This window comes from Glycine soja, chromosome 1, assembly GCF_004193775.1.
Source record: "Glycine soja cultivar W05 chromosome 1, ASM419377v2, whole genome shotgun sequence".
NCBI classification, from domain to species: Eukaryota; Viridiplantae; Streptophyta; class Magnoliopsida; order Fabales; family Fabaceae; genus Glycine; species Glycine soja.
The window spans coordinates 50,910,257-50,930,691 of NC_041002.1; the positions used below are offsets into that span (position 1 = coordinate 50,910,257).

At 29.4% G+C, this 20,435-nt stretch overlaps 2 protein-coding genes across 3 annotated transcripts; one reads left to right on the forward strand and one right to left on the reverse strand.

Annotated features, from left to right (window-relative positions):
• Positions 1–13,486: 13,486 nt before the first annotated feature.
• On the reverse strand, positions 13,487–16,367 carry LOC114405690 (naringenin,2-oxoglutarate 3-dioxygenase-like). Its single transcript, XM_028368152.1, has 3 exons — positions 15,798–16,367; positions 14,652–15,080; positions 13,487–13,943 (listed from the first exon to the last, which is right to left on the reverse strand). Exons 1-3 carry the CDS (start codon positions 16,158–16,160, stop codon positions 13,638–13,640), a joined length of 1,098 nt encoding a protein of 365 aa, XP_028223953.1. The 5' UTR covers positions 16,161–16,367; the 3' UTR covers positions 13,487–13,637.
• Positions 16,368–18,067: 1,700 nt separating this feature from the next.
• LOC114419818 lies at positions 18,068–20,032 on the forward strand. 2 transcript variants are annotated; one of them, XM_028385619.1, is made up of 3 exons: positions 18,068–18,254; positions 18,329–18,711; positions 19,253–20,032. In XM_028385619.1, exons 1-3 carry the CDS (start codon positions 18,173–18,175, stop codon positions 19,820–19,822), a joined length of 1,035 nt encoding a protein of 344 aa, XP_028241420.1. In that variant the 5' UTR covers positions 18,068–18,172; the 3' UTR covers positions 19,823–20,032. The 2 variants fall into 2 exon arrangements, with proteins under 2 accessions (XP_028241420.1, XP_028241426.1); XM_028385625.1 differs by having other exon boundaries at positions 18,070–18,254; positions 18,332–18,711.
• Positions 20,033–20,435: the final 403 nt, after the last annotated feature.

Consider the following 20,435-nt stretch of genomic DNA (forward strand, 5'->3'; position numbering starts at 1 on the left):
ACAATGAAAAGCATGAAAGAATAATAGAAATTGAAATTGCATTAATAGATAAGAAGAAGAGTTACATTACAAGGGGACTTTGGCTGCTAGGTTCCAACTGGGGGGTTTAGCCTATCATTGTCATGAAAGACTTTTACACTTTAGGGGGTTGATGTGGATGGAAGGTGATAGATGACTAGTAATAAGAAAAGGGAAATGACTAAGGAAAGAGGGTTTCCCCTAAGGGATAAACCCTAGGTTTTTGATTGAGACTCGGTGTATCTTTTCCTTCTATTTTCTCCTCCTTATATAGGCACCAGGTAGCTTACTTTTCTCGTTGACTTCGCGTTTAGTGCGGACTTTCGCGATAAGCACACCTTTGAGCTTCTTCGTGGGCCTTTTTCGCGTTAATCATGTGTTGCACGCTGAGTGAGAGTGCGCGCTGGACCTGTCTAGTGCGCTAAGCGGACTTTCCAATTTTTCTTTAAGGTTTTTTCTTCCAATTTTAGCATCAATTTTTCTTCCAAAGCACTTGAAATCTTCTTCTTTTGAATTTTGCTAATAAAAAATAACAAAGATGTTAATTTCTTCATTATTTCATTAAAAATAATAATAAAGTAAAGAAATTACACCACTCATTAATCCAAATTGACTATCAAATTATCTTATATTTTGCAGTTATTATATATATATATATATATATATATATATATGGTCGTCTACTGTATCTACGTCCCTTAGCATCTGAAATTTTTGTAGTTCGGCCATATCAATAGGACAAAGTCTATCCCTAAAACCAATTTTTTCATGACTCTACAGCCATTTTTTCATAGCATATTGTGCAATATATGGGGGATTTATTTCGTTGTAGCTGGCCTGAACTTATGTAACAGTGTCATCAGGGAACAATATTTCCAGAAAGAATGGTATACCATTATTATTTATTTTAAAGTTAGTATTATTATAGCATTAAGAATGTACATGTAATTTTTTTTTGCGAATGTTTTCTATAAATACCACTCTATATGTGAATGAAATAATATCAGCTGCAAAGAAAGCAAATATTTTGTTATGTTATACTTATAAATGGCTTTTTTAGGCGAAATCTCTATCGAAATATCACAAATTCATCACTTGTGTTTGTTTACCATGACGACGAGATAAGAAACAATGAGCATGACACTTACTTCACCTAGGACCAGCCCATTCCTTTCAGAGTTATTGAAAATTATACATTTGTTCAATTGAAGAGAAAGATTAAAGATGTATTAATGGTGGAAGATGACAAACAAGTGACTAAGATATACTATCGATGTCTTATGTGAGTCCAACACGATCATGTTTGTTATGATTCATTTGAGTTAAAAAATGATGAGCATGTGCGAATCATGTTATTCATGTTCAACCAATATCAAAGCAAGGGACCAATAAAGTTATATGCAAAACTGTCAAATGTACGTTCTCGTAAGACAGTTCAAGAATTAAGATAGGATTTAATAATTTTGAACCACCGCCATGGCGTTATATATGGCAAGATAATCGCTGACTGATTTTTGGTTGAAGTCTTAACAAATATTTTTATGGTGTTTATAAATTATCCATGTTGCTCTGTTTACCGTTGTACTATATTCCTTATTTTGTGATTGGGTTTGTTATGGGTGTGCTAGTTTAAAGAAAAACATGTCCACAAATAACACAATTTAACTGTGTTGAGACAAACACAATGTCTGGTCCTTAATTATAACATTATTTTGAAAAATTTGTTTACCATTTTTATAAAATCCTTTTCTAATTTCTAGATGTTAATTAATTTTTTTCCTACTTAATCTTAGTTAACTATTCTCATTCAAAACATTAATGACAACCAATTAAGTGGATAAAGAGATAAAAAAATGGTAATGTTGGAATAATAATACAAGTAATTGATAAATATAATATGATTAACTAAATTAACAACTTTTGTTAAGGGTTAAGGTTTTAGTTGAAAGAAATTAGTGATGAAGAAATTTTTTTTTCCAAAAATTTTCTTGATTGACCATGCATCCTACAAGGTATTAAAACAACTTTATTAAGGGGAAGCAAATAATTGGGTGGCACCTCCAATTATGGGATTTTTTGTGTGTAGCAATGGACACAGTGGCTCCTCTTGTTGAGCATGTAGCAAACCACACACTGCGCCACCTTGTCCCACAATGAAGGTAAAAAATTATTTTGAAAAGGAAGCAAAAAGAAAAGTGGCACTTCTTGTGCAAATTTCTTTATTTTCGTAGCAATTTGCTGAGTTGCGCCTCCTCTTCATTTATAACAAACCATGCCATCTTTGGTATTGCTGTCTCACAAGGCCCACAAGGAAGGTGGGAATTATTTTAAAATGGAAGGAAAAATCAGTGTGGCTCCTCATTTGTAGTGTTTGCTTTATAAATAGGTCAACAACGTAAGAAATAACATAATAACTTGAAAATGTTGATTTTGTTTCCATTACTACTAGTAAATTTTAAGAATTAATGAGGTTTGTATACAATACCCTTTATTACAATTTTTCAATGTAAACACAACGTGTTTAGTTGTACTATATATTTCAAGTTAAGCATGACTTTAATTGTACTATGCCAGGTTACATTGTACAATTAAAATATATTAATATTAAATTAAACATCCATCGATAGAGACTGTGGCGCTTCTATTCCATGCCAGATTGATGGCTCATCCTTCATGCACATTTGTTCAGTTCAGTAGTTCATCCTCTGTGAATGAGACTTGTAGAAGTGTTCAACTTGACTATTTTACGTTAGAAGCAATCACAACAACGGGTTCTTAAATGGAAATGTGTAAGTTCGACAATTGCAGTTATATGTATGCATATTTTTAATTTCAGTATTTAAGGTAAACTTCCACGGTGACAAGTTTTTAATGTTTTGAGCATTGTAGATGGAAAAAAAGTCTTATTTGATTTAAAACAAAAAACATATGGCGAGGGTGTCTTGTTGCTTCAATTTGTTGCAGTAAATGCGTCATTTTTGCATAAAATAATGATGATTCCATTAGTATTCATGTTGATGAGTCCAATGGTAGTATTCCCGCAGCGCAAATCGCACTACAAATTTGTCTTAAACCACCCTAAAAAACCTTTAAAAATTGATATTTGCTGTCACAAAAAACCATAAGACAAGGGTGTCTTCTTGCTTCAATTTGTTCCAGTCAATGCGTGATTTTCACATAAAATAATGACAATTCCATTAGTATTCATGTTAGTGAGTCCAATGGTAGCATTCCTGCAGTGCAAATCGCTTTACAAATTCGTCTAAAACACCCTCAAAAACCTTAAAAAATTGAAAATTGTTGTCACAAAAAGGAACTACAATGGTTGTTTACTATTAAAAAGACATGCAATTTTTAGACAAATTGTTATTTTACACTGATACACATATGCGAATAAAGTTAGTGCACTAATTATACAACAACAATTGACTAATCACCCTCATCAGGATGCACTTGGTTCAAGTTTACGGTCAAATCTTGAGCCCTCTATTGATATATTTGGGACGAACCACCTGACAGAAACATTGGCATTGGGGGAAAACATGTTAGGTGATTGGTCCCAGTTTGCATGGAAGGGTGCAGGGGCATAAGGAGTTACAAGGTTAGGATCATACGGTTAGGAGTGAAGTTCAAGAATTGATATATGGTAGGGAGGGTTGCGGAACATAACATTGTTCACTGTGAGGAACTCGATGCATGTCCCTTTGACCTCAGCGACTGTTGGGAGTTATACGTGAACTAAGTAAAATCATTGTAAGGTTGAGAAAGAGTCACAAAAAAATTCCGTCACTGGGTGCAACCGGAGGCGCTAGGAACACTGCAAGGGGTTGTGTTGAACAAATCTTCTTTGTCAATGAAGTCTGTGTCCTTCCCTACGACCCATGTTGATATCAACATTATTCGGTGGCTGTGAAAAATGATGTGTTGCTGGAGGGGCTTGTTGTGTTGGCACAGTTGTCACTCCATTTCATTTAGAGCTTACAATACATTTCCGACACCACTTCTAACTTCATCAACAATGTTATGTTGTCAGTGTTGTGGATTCGCAATGTGATACATGAACCGATTTATCACTCCAAACAGATTACGACACATGTGTCGCCTACAAATGTAGCAAAGACACATCATGTGGATCAGGATGAACTTTTGTAACCTCCACCATAACGAAAACTTAATTCAATAATGGAATTTCATCCAAAGAAAATTGTAATTTATATTTTTATAGCATAAATTGGTCACTATACAAAATATTTTTACAAATATATTTATTTTGTTAAAAACAATAATATTTCCTATTAATTTTTTTTCTACAACTATATTTTTTTATAGGATTCAGCTCAATATATTCTACAAACTAAAAAATGAAAAAAATACTTCTTATTATATTCTCCTAATGAAATATCAACTAAAAATTTAATTACACAAAATATTCTCCTAATGAAATATGAACTCAAAAATTATTAACACTAATTCAACAAAAAAAATTCCTACATTGTTTTTTTCTAAAAAAAACAGTATTTCCTACTATATTCTCTTAATGAAGCATTAACTAACAAATTAATAATACAAAATAACACTACAAATAATGAAGAAGACTTACAAAGAAAGTAATAAAATAAATGAAACAAATTATTTTTATACAAAAATATTTCCTACCTCATTTTCTAAAAAAAATATTAACGTGTTTAGTATTATATTCTCCTAATAAAATATTAACTAAAAAATTAATAACAAAAAATAACACTAAAAAATGAAGAATACTTGCAAAAAAAGTAACACAAAATAACACTAAGAAACAAATTATTTTTATGCAAACATTCAATAAAAATATTTCCCATCTCATTTAAAAAAAACAAAATATTTACTATTATATTCTCCTAACAAAATAATAAAACAAAATATTACTAAAACAAATCAACAAAACTTTGAATGAAAACACTAGCTAACACAAATAAAACAAATTATTTTTAACATAAAAATGTAACACCACTCACCTCACCAACAGAACAGTAACAACACCTCCAAACCACCAACACAACAATAGGAACAACAGAACAAAACAACGAAACTAAAAACATGTGATGGAACAAAACAAATTATTTTTAAGATAAAAAAGTAACACCACTCACCTCTCCAACAGAACAAGAACAATACCACCTAACCACCAACATAGCAATAGCACTCTGAAAAAACCACCACAAGGAAACTAAAAACACATGATGGATGGAAGTAAGTTTGGCTTATATGAAGCTGACTTCTCTGCTGTCAACAGGGACAACTTGAAAGGAACGCCAAATCAGACTTATATTTACAAACGCACCTCCAACGAAACACACGGCCAAACTTTTGGAAAAATACGAAGCTTTTTTCACTTGGCACCTCCTCCACTGCGCCACTTCGGGAAAACCGAAACTGGGAAGCGCAGATCCAATTGGCGCCTCCTGCACACTGCACCTGTCAATATTTTATGAATTATTTTGGGAAGCATAACAAAGCGGCAAATTTACTGTACAGGGTTCTTTTATAAACAATTTACGGAATGAGATCTCATTTATAACAAATTATGGAGGGGGTTGGTTTCTTATGTGGGTGCCGTCATTGACACTGACGGGAAGCTTGAACCGCCAGTGCCAATGACGGGATAGGCTGACTAGGAAAGAGGGAGAGAGGGGTACCGCCAGCTTCTGCGGGATAGGGGGAGGGGATACCGCCTGTGGGTGTCGCGGGATAGGGGGAGAGAGGGGGAGAGTGCTCATCTGAACCACAAATGCAACTCATTCATTTCACGTGGCTCTAGAGTAGGCTTGTTTTATCTTATTATTGTTTTTATTTTTTTTTCCTTTCTTTTCCCTTTAATCTTTTAATCTATTCTCTAGTTAACCATTAACTATTAACTTTTTCTTTCTGAATGGAACTATTAACTATCTGTATATAAAAGTAAAATAAAATATTTGCATTAATTGTTATCATTTTTATATGGTTTCTAATTTTATTCATTTATTATTTTGTTTAATTTTTCAATTGGTATCCTTAATTTTATTTGATTAATTTTTTTTTTATTTTAAAAAATTCTTGCATCAATAATTATTAATCTATCTTTTGTTTAAATAAAAATTCATAAACTAATTAGAAAATAAATTAAACTGAGAAATAAATTACAAAATTCTCCATTAAAATAAAAATGATCACAAAGTTACATGTATTGTAATATTTCAAATTAATTTTCAATTGATATTAATTTATTAATTTAAAAATAAAATTACTTTAAATTTAAAAATTAATATCTAAAACATGACAAAAAATAAAAATTATACTAAATAATTCAACATGAATTTTGTACAAATTCATGTTGCATGTATTCAATTGCAAGTAAAACATCGGGGCAAGAATCAAGAACATTGAAGGATGAATATCCCGATGAACCCCATCTTTGCAAGGATATCAGCACAAGAATTAGCCTCCGGTAAAAAAAATTAATCAAATAATGTTATATTTTTTTAATTGAATACATGCAACATGAATTTGTACAAAATTCATGTTGAATTATTTAGTATAATTTTTATTTTTTGTCATGTTTTAGATGTTAATTTTTAAATTTAAAGTAATTTTATTTTTAAATTAATAAATTAATATCAATTGAAAATTGATTTGAAATATTACAATACATGTAACTTTGTGATCATTTTTATTTTAATGGAGAATTTTGTAATTTATTTCTCAGTTTAATTTATTTTCTAATTAGTTTATGAATTTTTATTTAAACAAAAGTTAGATTAATAATTATTGATGCAAGAATTTTTTTAAATAAAAAAAATTAATCAAATAAAATTAAGGATACCAATTGAAAAATTAAACAAAATAATAAATGAATAAAATTAGAAACCATATAAAAATGATAACAATTAATGCAAATATTTTATTTTACTTTTATATATAGATAGTTAATAGTTCCATTCAGAAAGAAAAAGTTAATAGTTAATTGTTAACGAGAGAATAGATTAGAGGGATAAAAAAGGAAAAAAAATAAAAACAATAATAAGATAAAACAAGCGTATTCTAGAGCCAAGTGAAATGAATGAGTTGCGTTTGTGGTTCAGATGAATCCTGCACTCTCCCCCTCTCTCCCCCTATCCCGCAACACCCACAGGCGGTACCCCTTCCCCCTATCCCGCAAAAGCTGTTGGCGGTACCCCTATCTCCCTCTCTCCTAGTCAGCCTATCCCGCCATTGGCACTGGCGGTTCAAGCTTCCCGCCAGTGTCAATGGCGGTACCCACGTAAGATACCGACCCCCTTCGTAATTTGTTATAAATGAGACCCCATTCCGTAAATTGTTTATAAAAGAACCCCTGCACAGTAAATTTGCCTAACGAAGCAAGGGCTAGGCTATAAGGTTACCCCAAACAGGATAACGCCTTCGGTTACAATATGTTTGACTGGCGTCTTCTTCATTCATTATAATAAATTGTTTTTTTTTCAGCTGCTTACTGGATTTAGCTTGGGTGACTTTCCTTTTAGATACTTGGGTGTTCCCCTTTCATCATCTAGATTAAATGTATGTCATTATGTTCCCTGCTTTTCAAGCTTACTGGCCTGATTCAGGGATGGAGCAAGAAGTCTTTATCTTATGCAGATAAGTTAGAGTTGATCAGAACAGTTATTCAAGAAATTGTGAATTTCTGGATAGAGATTTTTCCTTTGTCGCAATCTGTTATGGACCGGATAAACACTCTGTGCCATAATTTTCTGTGGGGCAAAGCGGATATTGGCAAAAACAAGTCTTTGGTTGCTTGGTCAGTAGTTTGTTCTCCGAAAAAAGAAGGGGGTTTAGGTTTTTTTAATCTCAAGGACTAGAACCTTGCGCTTCTTTCCCGTATCCTGTGGGACTTTCATTGTAAGAAAGATTCTCTATGGGTTCGGTGGTGGGTTCACCATTACTATTTCAGAGGGAGCGATGTGTGGAATTACAATACTTCTTCATCAGATTCAGTTTTGATAAAGAAAATCATTCAAATAAGGGACTTTATTATCTCTAAAGAGCTAAGTACGGAAGAGGCCAAAAAGAGGATTCAATCTTGGAGCACCAATGAACAATTGTTTATTGGCAAAGTCTATGAATACATTAGAGGTATCAAGCCTAATGTTAGTTGGTGTTCTGTTATATGGAACCCACCAATCCCCCTAAGATGTCTTTCATTCTGTGGCTTGCTAAAAGGAATCGGCTGCTTACTCTAGACAAAGTTGCTTTTTTGAACAAGGGTTTCATCTGTCCTTTATGTTCAAATGAGGCTGAGTCAAATGCTCATTTGTTCTTGTCTTGCAGGAAATCTCTCCAAGTTTGGGTTCACATTCGTGATTTGGCTCCTTTCCGCAGGCGTTTCACTTCTTTACAGCGCATTACTGACTCTTTGATTAGGGGCAGATCCACATCAGGTGTTCAAGAAAAATGTTATAGCAATTACAGTCTACTGCATCTGGCTGTCTAGGAACAAGCTGATTTTTTAAGATTATCAATTTTTTGTAATAGATGTTATTAGCAAGATTAAGTTATGTATAGACAAGCGCACCTGTTGCATTTGTTTTAGCATCTTGATATAGGTCTTCTTGTATTAGAGAGACTTTTGATTTTCTTTATTATTGTATCATTTTGGGTTTAATATAATTTACATTTTTCCCCAAAAAAAAATTGTTTTTTGACTTACCCATTTAGATAAATAGTTTTTTTTTAAAAAAAAAGCTAAAATCATATATAGTGGAATGTCTAGACTCTTTTTTTGGAAGGTGACTTCCTGGATTGGGTTTCATCAAAATAAATTGGATTGGATTTATATAAAAAAAATTAATCAAATTAATCCGATCAACAATGAATTGGATTGCGTCTATAGGTATGATGAATTAAAATTACTTAAAAAAATTTAAATATATTTGTTTCATACCATTTTTAAATGGAATTTTGATATATATTTTAAATATATAATTGTATTGTATATACAACTGATACAATTTATTGAAGATGCTACCATTCATTTTTTTCCAATGATATTTACTTGTTTTTAAAGATCACTAATTAATAAATTAAAAACAAAAATATAGTAGTGTCTCAATAAATATATATATATATATATATATATATATATATATATATATATATATATATATATAACATTTAATGTTAATACATTTTTATTGTGCATATAATAGTATAAAAAATCGTATATATGAAAAGGAAAGTATGGGGACTTTTATTAAAAGGGGATAAATTTTTTTCAAATTTTTTTATTTGGGATTAAAAAAATTTAGCACTTCAAGTTTAGTTTTCTTTATTTATGACCTCCTTAAAGTTGTATAACTCTTTTTTTAACTTACCACTTCAAAGTCATGAGTTTTTTTTAACTTACACTTTAAAGTTGTAATTTATTTTTAACTTACGACTTTAAAGTTATAAGTTTTTCTTTTTACGTTTTAGGATTTTTTATTTATATGTATTTTCTTTCCTTTTGCTTTCAAATTTTAAAAAAAATTATAAATAATTTTATTTATTTATTTATTAAATAAATATTTTTAATTTTACTTGTTATTAGTTTCATTTAATATCTTGTATATATTTTCTATATAATTTTATTTAGTATGTTATACATTTTTTAATATTTTTATTTAATATATTTTTTATATTTAAAATTTAGACAATTTTTTAATAATTTTATTGAATTTGATTTGTTTTGTAAATGAAATAAAAAGTAACATAAAGATATTTAATATATTTTTTTGAATATTTGTTTTATTTTAAATACTTAAAATTGAAAAAAAAATTAAAACAAATATTAAAATATTTTTTTATGAATATTAAATTATAATTTATGAAATAATATTATTTATTTTGAATAAAGGAATTTACAATTAACAATATCTAATAATTTAATAATAAAATTAGTTTTTAAATTAAAAACAACATAACACATTAATGTAAAATGAACATTACAAATTAAAAAGAAACATAAAAAGTAAAAAATATATTAGTTGTCTATTTGTTTGTATAGACAGTTATTACATTTATGTTAAAAAAAACAAGTCATTTTCATTTAAATGTCTTGAATTTTTAAATTTAATTGTTTTAAAATTTTAATTTTTAAAATTTAAGTATTTTATATTGAATATACAAATATATTGAATAAAATATTATTCAAAAATTATATAAAATATTTAAAATGAAAAAATGATATTAAAAAATATATATAACATATTAAATAAAAACATATAAATATTATATACAAGATATTAAATAAAAATAATAACAAGTAAAATTTAAAATATTTATTTAATAATTAAATAAGTAAAATTATTTACAATTTTAATAAAAAAAAATTGAAAGCAAAAGAAAAAAGGAAATACAAATAAATAAAAAATCCTAAAAAAGTGGATTTGGTTATATATTATTAGAATCAGGATTATAAGCTTAATTCAATCTTATAAAATCAGTTTGAAAAGTGATAATTATTTTTTCACTTATATTATACTTTAATTTGGTCATATTTTTTACCGATCGATGTGAGACTACAACCACTTAAGGAGGGCTAGGAGGTGGTCATAATTAAGGTGACTTTTTGACATTCCCTCTCACGCCAAGGATTTCTAGCTATAAGCATGTCAAATGCAGGTGACCCACCAATGAATCTATGATAGATTCTAATAACATATTAGAATGTGGATTATGAATCTAATTCAACCATACAAAAATAAATTATAAAGTAAAGATTGTCTCTCACTTATATACTTTAATTTAATCATATTTTTAGTTGATGTGAAATTAAACCATCACTCTTGAGGTTGCAATTAAGGCACCCAAAGGGGTTTCTCAACTATATTATCAAAAAAATTAAGAAAGGCCTCAACTAAGGCAGCCTAAGGGGATTTGCAATCAAGGTAGTTTTAACAATACTTCTCCTCACGTTTAAGACTTCAATATGGAGTATGCTAAATGCATGTAGGTGGCTCACATATAGTTTTAGGATAGATTTTGATATCAATGTTAAAATATAAATTATGAACTTAACTTAACCTTACAAAATTTACTTATAAGGTGAGAGAGTTTCTTTTTACTTATATATATACTTTAATACCTTGATATTTAACTAACGTGTTATATAAGTGTCAATAGCATTGTTAACTGGCAGACATCAAGTTGATTAACATTTCACAATTGTAGAAATTAATTTGGAATTTTGTTAATATCAAGGACCTACACCAATATTTAACTTCGACGACAAATCAAGAGAATTCGAAACAAACATATAATGGATAAGACTGAATATATAAAATTAGAAATAAATGAGAAATTTTATAAACTAATTTGGATCTCCTTTTTAGACGAATATTTTGAAAAATGTTAGAAATACTCTTTAACCATTAATTACTTACAATAATAGTATACGTATAAGAGACCTACTAATACTGCAACACGGATTCATCAAAGTTTGAATGTACTCAAAAGGTTAACACACACCTAAACATAGAATTTTTAGGCTTTTTTTTTTTTATCAAAAGAGCGTTATTTTTCAATTGGGAGTAAGTTTTAAAAAATTACGGGTAAGTCGTAATAGGTGTTACAACTTCTGAGTTAGAAATCGTAATACTTGTTATGATTTTCTATTTTCTTTTTCAACTCAAGTCGTAAAATTATGTATAATTTCAATTAATTTTTTTTTACGACTTCAAAGTTATAAGGATTTTTTTTTATTTTACGACTTTGAAGTTGTAAATCACTTTTTTTTTAATGTTTAAGTTATTTTTTTTTCAAATTTATAATTTTTTTACGATTTTTTTCTTATTTTTTTTAAAAAATTATTTAAATGTAGAAATAATATTAATTTGACTTATTAATAGTATATTTTTTATAGTTTTATTTTATATGTTATTAATTTATTTTAATATTTTATTATTAAAAATATGTTATATATTTTTAATATTATTTTATTTAAATGTTTTTGTTTATTTAAAATTTAGATAATCTATTAATAAAAATACATAATAAAATTAAAAACAACATAATTAATACCTTAGTATAAAATGGACAATACAAATGAAAGAAAAACATAAAAAGTACAAGTTATATTAGTTATGTACTTGTTTATATGGATAATTATTACAATTATGTCCTTCATTTCTACATAATGAGCATTTCTTAGGTCTATTTGGAATTGGTTAGTCCATCTCATTATGTATTCGAGTAGTGGTCGGTTTTCCTGAAGTCTGTCGTCATTTCGAAGGATCAAACATAAAATGTGAACCTCAATAGGTCATGTGTCTTCACTTCCAAGGGAATGAAAGTGATGCGGATAAACTTTGAAAATATTTTTCAACTTGTATACAAGGTCAACAAAGTCATCATAATTTAAATTATAAAAGCACATGGTACAATTGCATGCAAGCAAGGTAGTCGAAGTGTTTGAAATTGTCCACAATCACACGACCATTCATTCAAATTGTCTACAATGCGAGAAAGCTACGTATTTGTAATTTCTTGAACCTCAAACTCTCATGTTTCTTGAACATACATGCAAACATAATGCGAGTTAACAATATGTTGATTTTCTCGCATCATGACACATACGTCTTCAGAGTATCTACGTTCTGCCTTTATCATATTCATGATTTTGATGCTTTTAGTAACAAATGAATCATTTATTTTATTAAATGTTTCATTGATTAAGGCAATAATAAGTAATGTTTGGGCTCCTTTCAAAACAGAATTTATACATTCGACAAGGTTGGTAGTCATATGGCGATACCGTGTTCCTTCATCGTAGGCCTCAGTCCATCTACTCTTAGAAATTTGATCAATCAATATGTTGCTTGTGGAAACTCTACTTGCATTGTGAGCAACTTTGCCTCAAATCATGGTTTTCCATCTCATATCATATGCGAAAAGATAAAATAATAATAAATATAGTGAAGATGTAATAAAGCAAAAATATGATGCATAAAATAGGGAGAAACATACTCGTATTGATGGCTTCTTTTTTTAAGTCAATATTTTTAAATTATTGGTTGAAATTTGAAGTCATAAAAAATTTAATGTTTAAGTTATTTTTTTCAAATTTATAATTTTTTAATCTCATAAAAAATTATAAATTTGAAGTCATAAAAAATAGGATTTTTTATAATTTTTTAATGTCATAAAAAATTATAAATTTGAAGTCATAGAAAATTTAATGTTTAAGTAACTTGTAAAACAAAAAAAAAATCCTTATCACTTTGAAGTCATAAAAAAAATAACTAAAATCATAAATAATTTTACAACTTCAATTAAAAAAATAAAAAAAAAACATAATAAATGTTACGACTCCTAACTCAGAAATCGTAAGTGAAAAATAACACTTAAGAATATCCCTTTTTGATAAAAAGCCAAATTTTTATTCTATTTATTCTCAATTCCTCACAGCCTATACAGGCAATAAGTGGGAAATGGCTTATTAATTTTCATGTATATACAGGTGATTATATATGTAACACTTAAGACTTTTACACATATCCTATCATCGATCAGGTCCTAAGACTTAGGCAAATGTTTGATGAGCATGCAAAAATTAAAAGACATGCAATAATATATAGTATTGGACTTAATTAGGCAAGAATCTCATCAAGAGGCTTGGACTCTAGTTTGACCTTATCCAAGTCCTGCAACTGCTTCTTCTCCCTGGCCAACTTTTTGAGCCTAGCAATCTCAAGGTCCTTGTTCATCTTCCTTCTGTACATCTCGGCGAATGAGATTGGTTCTTCAAGCACAGGCTTGCCTCCCTCTTCAACTTTGAGCGGATACACAATTGCCTCTTGTGCTGGGTTTTGGAATGTGGCTATGGATACACGGCTGCAGCTTGAGTTCACCACTGCTTGGTGATCAGCATTCTTGAACCTTCCATTACTCAGATACTGCATCACAAATATGTTACCCGCATAAATTAATTGAATTCTCTCAGTACTAGATAGGTAGAAATAAAAAAAGTTAAATATCATAAATGGAAGAAATATTTATAAACATGAGATTAAGAATTTTGATTTAAGTATGATGTTAAATTCATTTATAAGATTAATATAATAATAATAAGTAATTTAATGAGGACAACACAAACATTAATACGGTACCGCATTAATTCTCCCCAAAAGCTTTGGATAATTATTTCATTAAAGACATTAGGACTTTGTTATTTGTACGCTATAATAATTTTTCATATTTTTTTATGATTTTAAATTTCAAAATATAAAAATCAAGTACTCCATAATAAAATAGTGGTGTATTTATATGCAAACTTAATAGTGAACATATACTAATAATTAATGTAAAAAATTTATATACATATATATATATATATATATATATATGTATTTAATTAATTAATAGTGTAAAATGTTTTTAAACTAAAAAGTATATAAAAATAAAGAAAAATGCTAACAAATACCTACCGATATTGATTAAATAATTTAAAGTAAAAATATGTTTATTTGGTAAGTAAAAAATTACATTGATAATTATCTTTTTTATATTGTTTTATAATTTATATAATAAATAATATTTTTTAAAATTTCTTAACCAATATTTTAAAGATAAAGAAAGAAAAAATGTATAGCAAATATACTTACATGACCATGATCTCCAAGGTTGACGACAAAAGCTCCCTCAATGGGTTGAACCGTAATCCAAGTGTTGCCATTATCTCTTGTAGCTTGAAGACCACCAACCAGGTCTTGAAGCAGAAGGGTGATGGTGCCCGGGTCAGTGTGACGCTTCACTCCGAGTGTGAGCTCCGGTTGAGGGCATTTCGGGTAGAAATTGACCACAATCTTCTGGTCCATATCCACACTCGCCTTCCTCACTGCTTCTTTATCCAATCCCATAGCCTCAGACAACACCTCCAACAACTTGCATGCCAAAGCCATGAGGTTGTCGCTGTACTCCTCCGTCACCTTTCTCCACCCTTCTGGCTTCTCCGGCCACCTCGTATAGTCCCTGCTTTTCATTGGCTGTGAAAAATATATCACTATCTCTCTCCAATCCTGCACCGCTTCTCCCTGCATGCCATGCAAATTAAGCTTGTTCTCAGGAAAATAAAATGAATTCAATTCTTTCTCTTTCTTTTGTTGCCTATATATCAGTCATACAATTCACGTGTCTATGTTTTTTAAGGTATGATAATATAAAGGAGGAATAATTATATATAGAGATATTCTCTCTATCGTATCGTCTTTTTAATAATTCTTTTACACTTCATAAAAAATCTTATATGAAAATAATTATATTTAGTATATGATATTTGCGTTATTTAATGAAGATGTTGCTTACGTCATTATTTATTAATGAGTATTTAATATGCTTTATTGAATATTTTTAACTACTTTAAAAGAATAAATATTCAATACTATTTTTTATTTATTTTTTCTTAATTAATACCTTGAGAACATTAATTTTCATTGAGACAAAACTTAAATTCAGTATTATAGTAAGTACTTTTGATCTTATTTCCATGTTAAAATTAGAGTTTCTCTATGCACAACGAGCAGGGTCAGTAGGTGGGAATTCAGATCCCATGAGTTACAAATCGAATTTTATCATAGATGAAACTCTATTTTTTATACCTAGGTTTTGTCTTTATCATCGTTAGTGATTAAAATTTGATTCATTTAAAAAAAAAAAACCTTGTGGATGAAATCAAATTAAAGAAAGTAAAGTTATGTTATGTAGAAACATCGATCACATGTGCATAATATAGGGTTTGGGAAATAATTTACTTGAAGGTGGCTGGAGACTAAGAAACCTCCCTTCTTGCCACCGGTCATGTCAAAGCGAAGCTTCTCTTCGGGTGGCAAAGCGAAGAATTCTTTGGCGAGACGAGTCATCTCCGACACGAGTTTGGTGTCGACGCCATGATCAACAATCTGGAAAATACCCCACTCCTCAAAGGCCTCCACAATCTTCTTGCATATCTCTCCTCTGCGCCCATCCTCCTCTTCCAATCCAGCAAGTGAAATAACTGGAATATCGTTGCTGAATTCGTTGTAAGCGACCTTTGGACGCTCGTCTTCGTCACGAACAAAACGAGACTCAATACTCTTTTCCTCAACAAGAGAATTCAGCGTTTTTGCCGGTGCCATATTGTGTTTTGTGTTAATGAACGAACGTAGGAACCGAAGATTATTGAGGAGGGATGCATAAGAGAATGAAAAGATATTTTTATATTAATGGTTAGGAGAATGGAAAGAGGAGGGAATGGGTGCTATAACTAACTTCCTAGCCTTCCTTTGTGAATGAATGATCTATTTTTTTATTTTTTTATTATTTTTATGAATGATTTAATTAAAGCTTGGGATGTTAGAAATCAGCTGATCCATTGCTACCAACCCTTCTGCCTCTTTCTAGAAACTATTTTATTCACAATAATGTGCTCATTTTACTCAATCTTATGGAAAGACAAAGAGTTTCAAAATTTGAATTAAAATTATTTTTAAAGTTTTTTTTTTCATTTTTTAAATCAATGTAATTGTGTAAAAGTATTTGCATTATCATCCGATTATATAGTCATATGATCAATTTTTTAATTTTTATAAATTATTGTAAAAGTTGTATTTAGACTTATTTTAATTAATTAATAATGTAAATTAAAATTAATCTCTTTATTTTATTCGTATTAAGATTTTTAGGTTAGTTTTTGTATAAATCTCAATGATTTTTTTTTATTTTTTTACAGTAAAATATTATGATGTTACTTAACATGCACTTTAAGAATATATTAATATGCCTTATTCACTTTTATTTTTGCTCACATAATTTAAGTCTTGTGGAAAATGATATGTTTTCTTATATCAGATTCTTTCTAGTGCATAAACTTCAAATGTAGATAAACGAAAATGATAGAACAAGTTAGAAGCTATTAATTTAAGAAAATATTTTTATTTTATTTTTGTGTTTATATAGATAATTTCAATATATCATGCTTTTTAATTCCTTTTAACACAAACCAAAAATTAAAGGACCAACAAACATAATGATACTTTCACATGAAATGGCAACTCCAAATGTTTATGCAGCCTCGTAGTGTAGTGAATAATGTTTACCTATAATCAAGAATTCTTCTTCTTCATAAACATCTCTTACTTTAGGGGTTAAGTTCTGAACCGTTCAAACTAACGACTTGTTATATAAAGATAACTTTTTATATATTTATGAATTTAATTTTCATACACTATTTGTATAAAGATTTTTATATTATTAATAAATTAAAAATTATATTTAAATGTTACTTTAAAAGATAATCATTACAAAAATCAATAATGTCATCTTTCTATTTTTTTATATTATTTCCATTTTAATATTTATAATTATTTCTGATTATTTCCATTTTAGTCTTCTAACTTTTATTGTTTCAATTTGGTTATGTTGACTAACCCTGACCCAGGCTCAAATTAAATAGTCAGAGGAGCAAACAATTAATTTTGTCAAAATTATTCTATATATATATATATATTCTTGACAATATAAAGATTAGGAAAATGATATTTGTTAGGAATGCATTTTTCTTATAAAAAAAACACGACTAGTTAGTAGTTATTTCCATCAATAACAGGCTTTCATGTTTTAAAACTTTTTTAAGCAATATTTTTCTTATAACCACCACCCATTTCACTTTTTTTTTTTTTTTTGCAATTCATGTGTTCATGTTTTCATAACAAATAGCATCACTATAAAAATTATATTAGACTATCATTCAATAAAAAATAAGTAAAAAAAAAAAAAGCTTCATTAATTGACAGTGAATCATTCGCAATGCTTAACTGTTAAATTATTTTTCCTTTTATTTTGTTAAGCAATTTTCTCCAGAATTCTTAAGTGAACAGGCACAACGTTTAGAAAACTACAACGCCATAAGTCCATAACCCATGCGAGACCTCACATTAGCCCACAAAAAAAGGGCCCAGAATTCAAAAAGCAGAAACTAACGGCTACTTCCTTTTCAGAAAGGTTTTAGTAAAAACGCGTAAGCGTCAACGATCATATTCACCGTCTTTTATAAACCCCACAACTTTGTTCTCTGCAATTCGTTCAATCTTTTTCTGAGCAAAACATTCACCTTTTGGAATTATTAGGTTATCTTTGCATCCGATTTTCAATGGAGACCCCATCATCCACCAGAAGAGTAACAAGATCACAGGCTTTGTCTGCTTCCAATGATGCCCTCATCGCAGTTTCCAGTGAGTAATTTTCTCTTCTTCAATTTTTCTTTCTCCAAACTCACCTTAAATAACATCATTCATTTGTCTTTTTGCAGGAAAGATTGAAGATTCTGAAAAGAACGCATCAAAGTCAAAATCAAGGGTGCAACAACAAGACCAATCCGCACTAATAGACATAACAAATGATTCCCCAATCGTGGGACTTGCGAATGGGGTAATTCTTGGTACCCCATTGGCGAAGCAGAGAGGAAGCAAAATAAAGAACACGCCAGGGTCTGGGGAAGCCTTGCTGAGGGGTCAAGTGAAGACCCTTTTGCTTAAAGTGGAAGAGGAGATTGAACTTTCCAAGTTCTCGCTTGAAAGTACGGAACTTGTTGCACCAATGCCCGTGAATACGCCTCAAATTCAGAATCTTTCTGGTTTGGCTTCGGTTACCACCCCTTCTGTTGTTCTCCAACAACCACTAATTCCTCAGGTTTGTCGATTCTTTACCAATGGATAATGCCTAACAACGTGTTCTTTTGACAACTAGAGAATGAACTAGGACGTGTTTGGTTGGAATTATTTTCAAAGAAATTATAGCTTCATTTTAAAATAACACACGAAAAAAAAAGGTCATCATTTTTAAATAATCTGAGTCAAACATGTATTGAATTGTTTAATGAAACCCATTTTTTTTTTTTTAAAAGAGTATATTGAATTCTTATGCAGGAATGCATAAGAACTTTTTTTTTTCACTCCACCCCATGTTTATTTCTGTTTTCGTTTCTTGTTTTCACTCTTAATTTATAATTCTGAAACATTTTTTAATCTTTTTTTTTTAGTTTTAAATGCTTGTATAAGAAATAAAGAAACCAAATATATATATATATATAGTGTTTCTTCCACAAATCCTTAAAAATAAGAAACAAGTTGAAAACAAGGTAATTTTATAGTTTATCTTTTTAAATTTTATGCGTCATGACATAATATCATCAAATTTTTAATTAATGTTGTGTCATAACTTTTGGTGGCAGGTGGTGAATCATGTATTTGATGGTTCTGAATCTGAAAAGAGTGTGATAAGCAGATCCCTTTTATTTGACTTCTCAGAGAAATCTCAACTTTCGAATGCATCAGAAGAATGTTTCTCTGAGCTGAGTTATGAGGAAGTAGTACAAGCTGAAAGGGAAATTAGGAGCTGCTTCATAGAAGATGATGATGCTTCTATGAGTTCTATATGGTCAATGCAGGTCAATGCAAGCACCCATGATGAAGATGATGAGGAAATAGCTGAAGATGAAGAAGGTTGTTATTCTGAAAATGTTGAAGAAGAAAAAGAAGAAAATGATGGAGGGTTGCTGCTTGATGAATTGTGTGTAGGGTTGAACAACATTAGCATGAATGAAAGGATAGCTCCAAAATTTGAAGGAAAGCACACAAGATTTGCTTACAACAGTGATGATGAGATTGTGAAAGAAGAGGTGGAAGAAAACTTTGGTGAGAGTGATTCTTCATCTAACATATTGCGTTTGAAAGGATTGCCAACTTCAAAAGGAAAACACTTGCGCTTTTATGAGGAAGAGGAGGGAAAATCTGTTTTGTGATTCCTAGATGGACTTTTTGGCATATTCATGAATGCTTCTCCAATAATTGTCATTTAAGTTCTTGTTTTGTTTCTTTTGGTCTCGACGTAGTTCACTGGTAGATTCTTTGGTTTTTTTGTTAAAATAAATGGAAAACGACGGACCACAATTTAGTGATCAAACGTCCATGTAAAACTGATTGCATTCTTATGAAATTATTTTGTACCTAAATGCTTCGCATTTTAAATTCAACTTAATTCACCGAATTAAATGGATAATTAATTTCATAGGATATAATGAGGATCTTTCTAACAAATATTGTAAGATGGCTAAAAAAGATACTGTCAAATACTCTAAGACTTGGTTAAAACAAGAATTCTACGTTCTACAAAATATTTTTTCTTTTTTCTTTATAAAAAAACTAAGTATTAATTTTTTGTATAGTTTCATTCTTGATATTTAGATTGAATGGATCGAGCAATTTTAGTTTCCAAGATTTTCAAAAACCTTTTATTTCTGATTTTGTATATTCATTTTAGTCCTTTTTTCATTTAATATTTCACTGATATTTTGTATATAAGAATAAAAAGGAAAGACTAATTAAAAATCATGCACTATTAAAAAGATTTTAAAA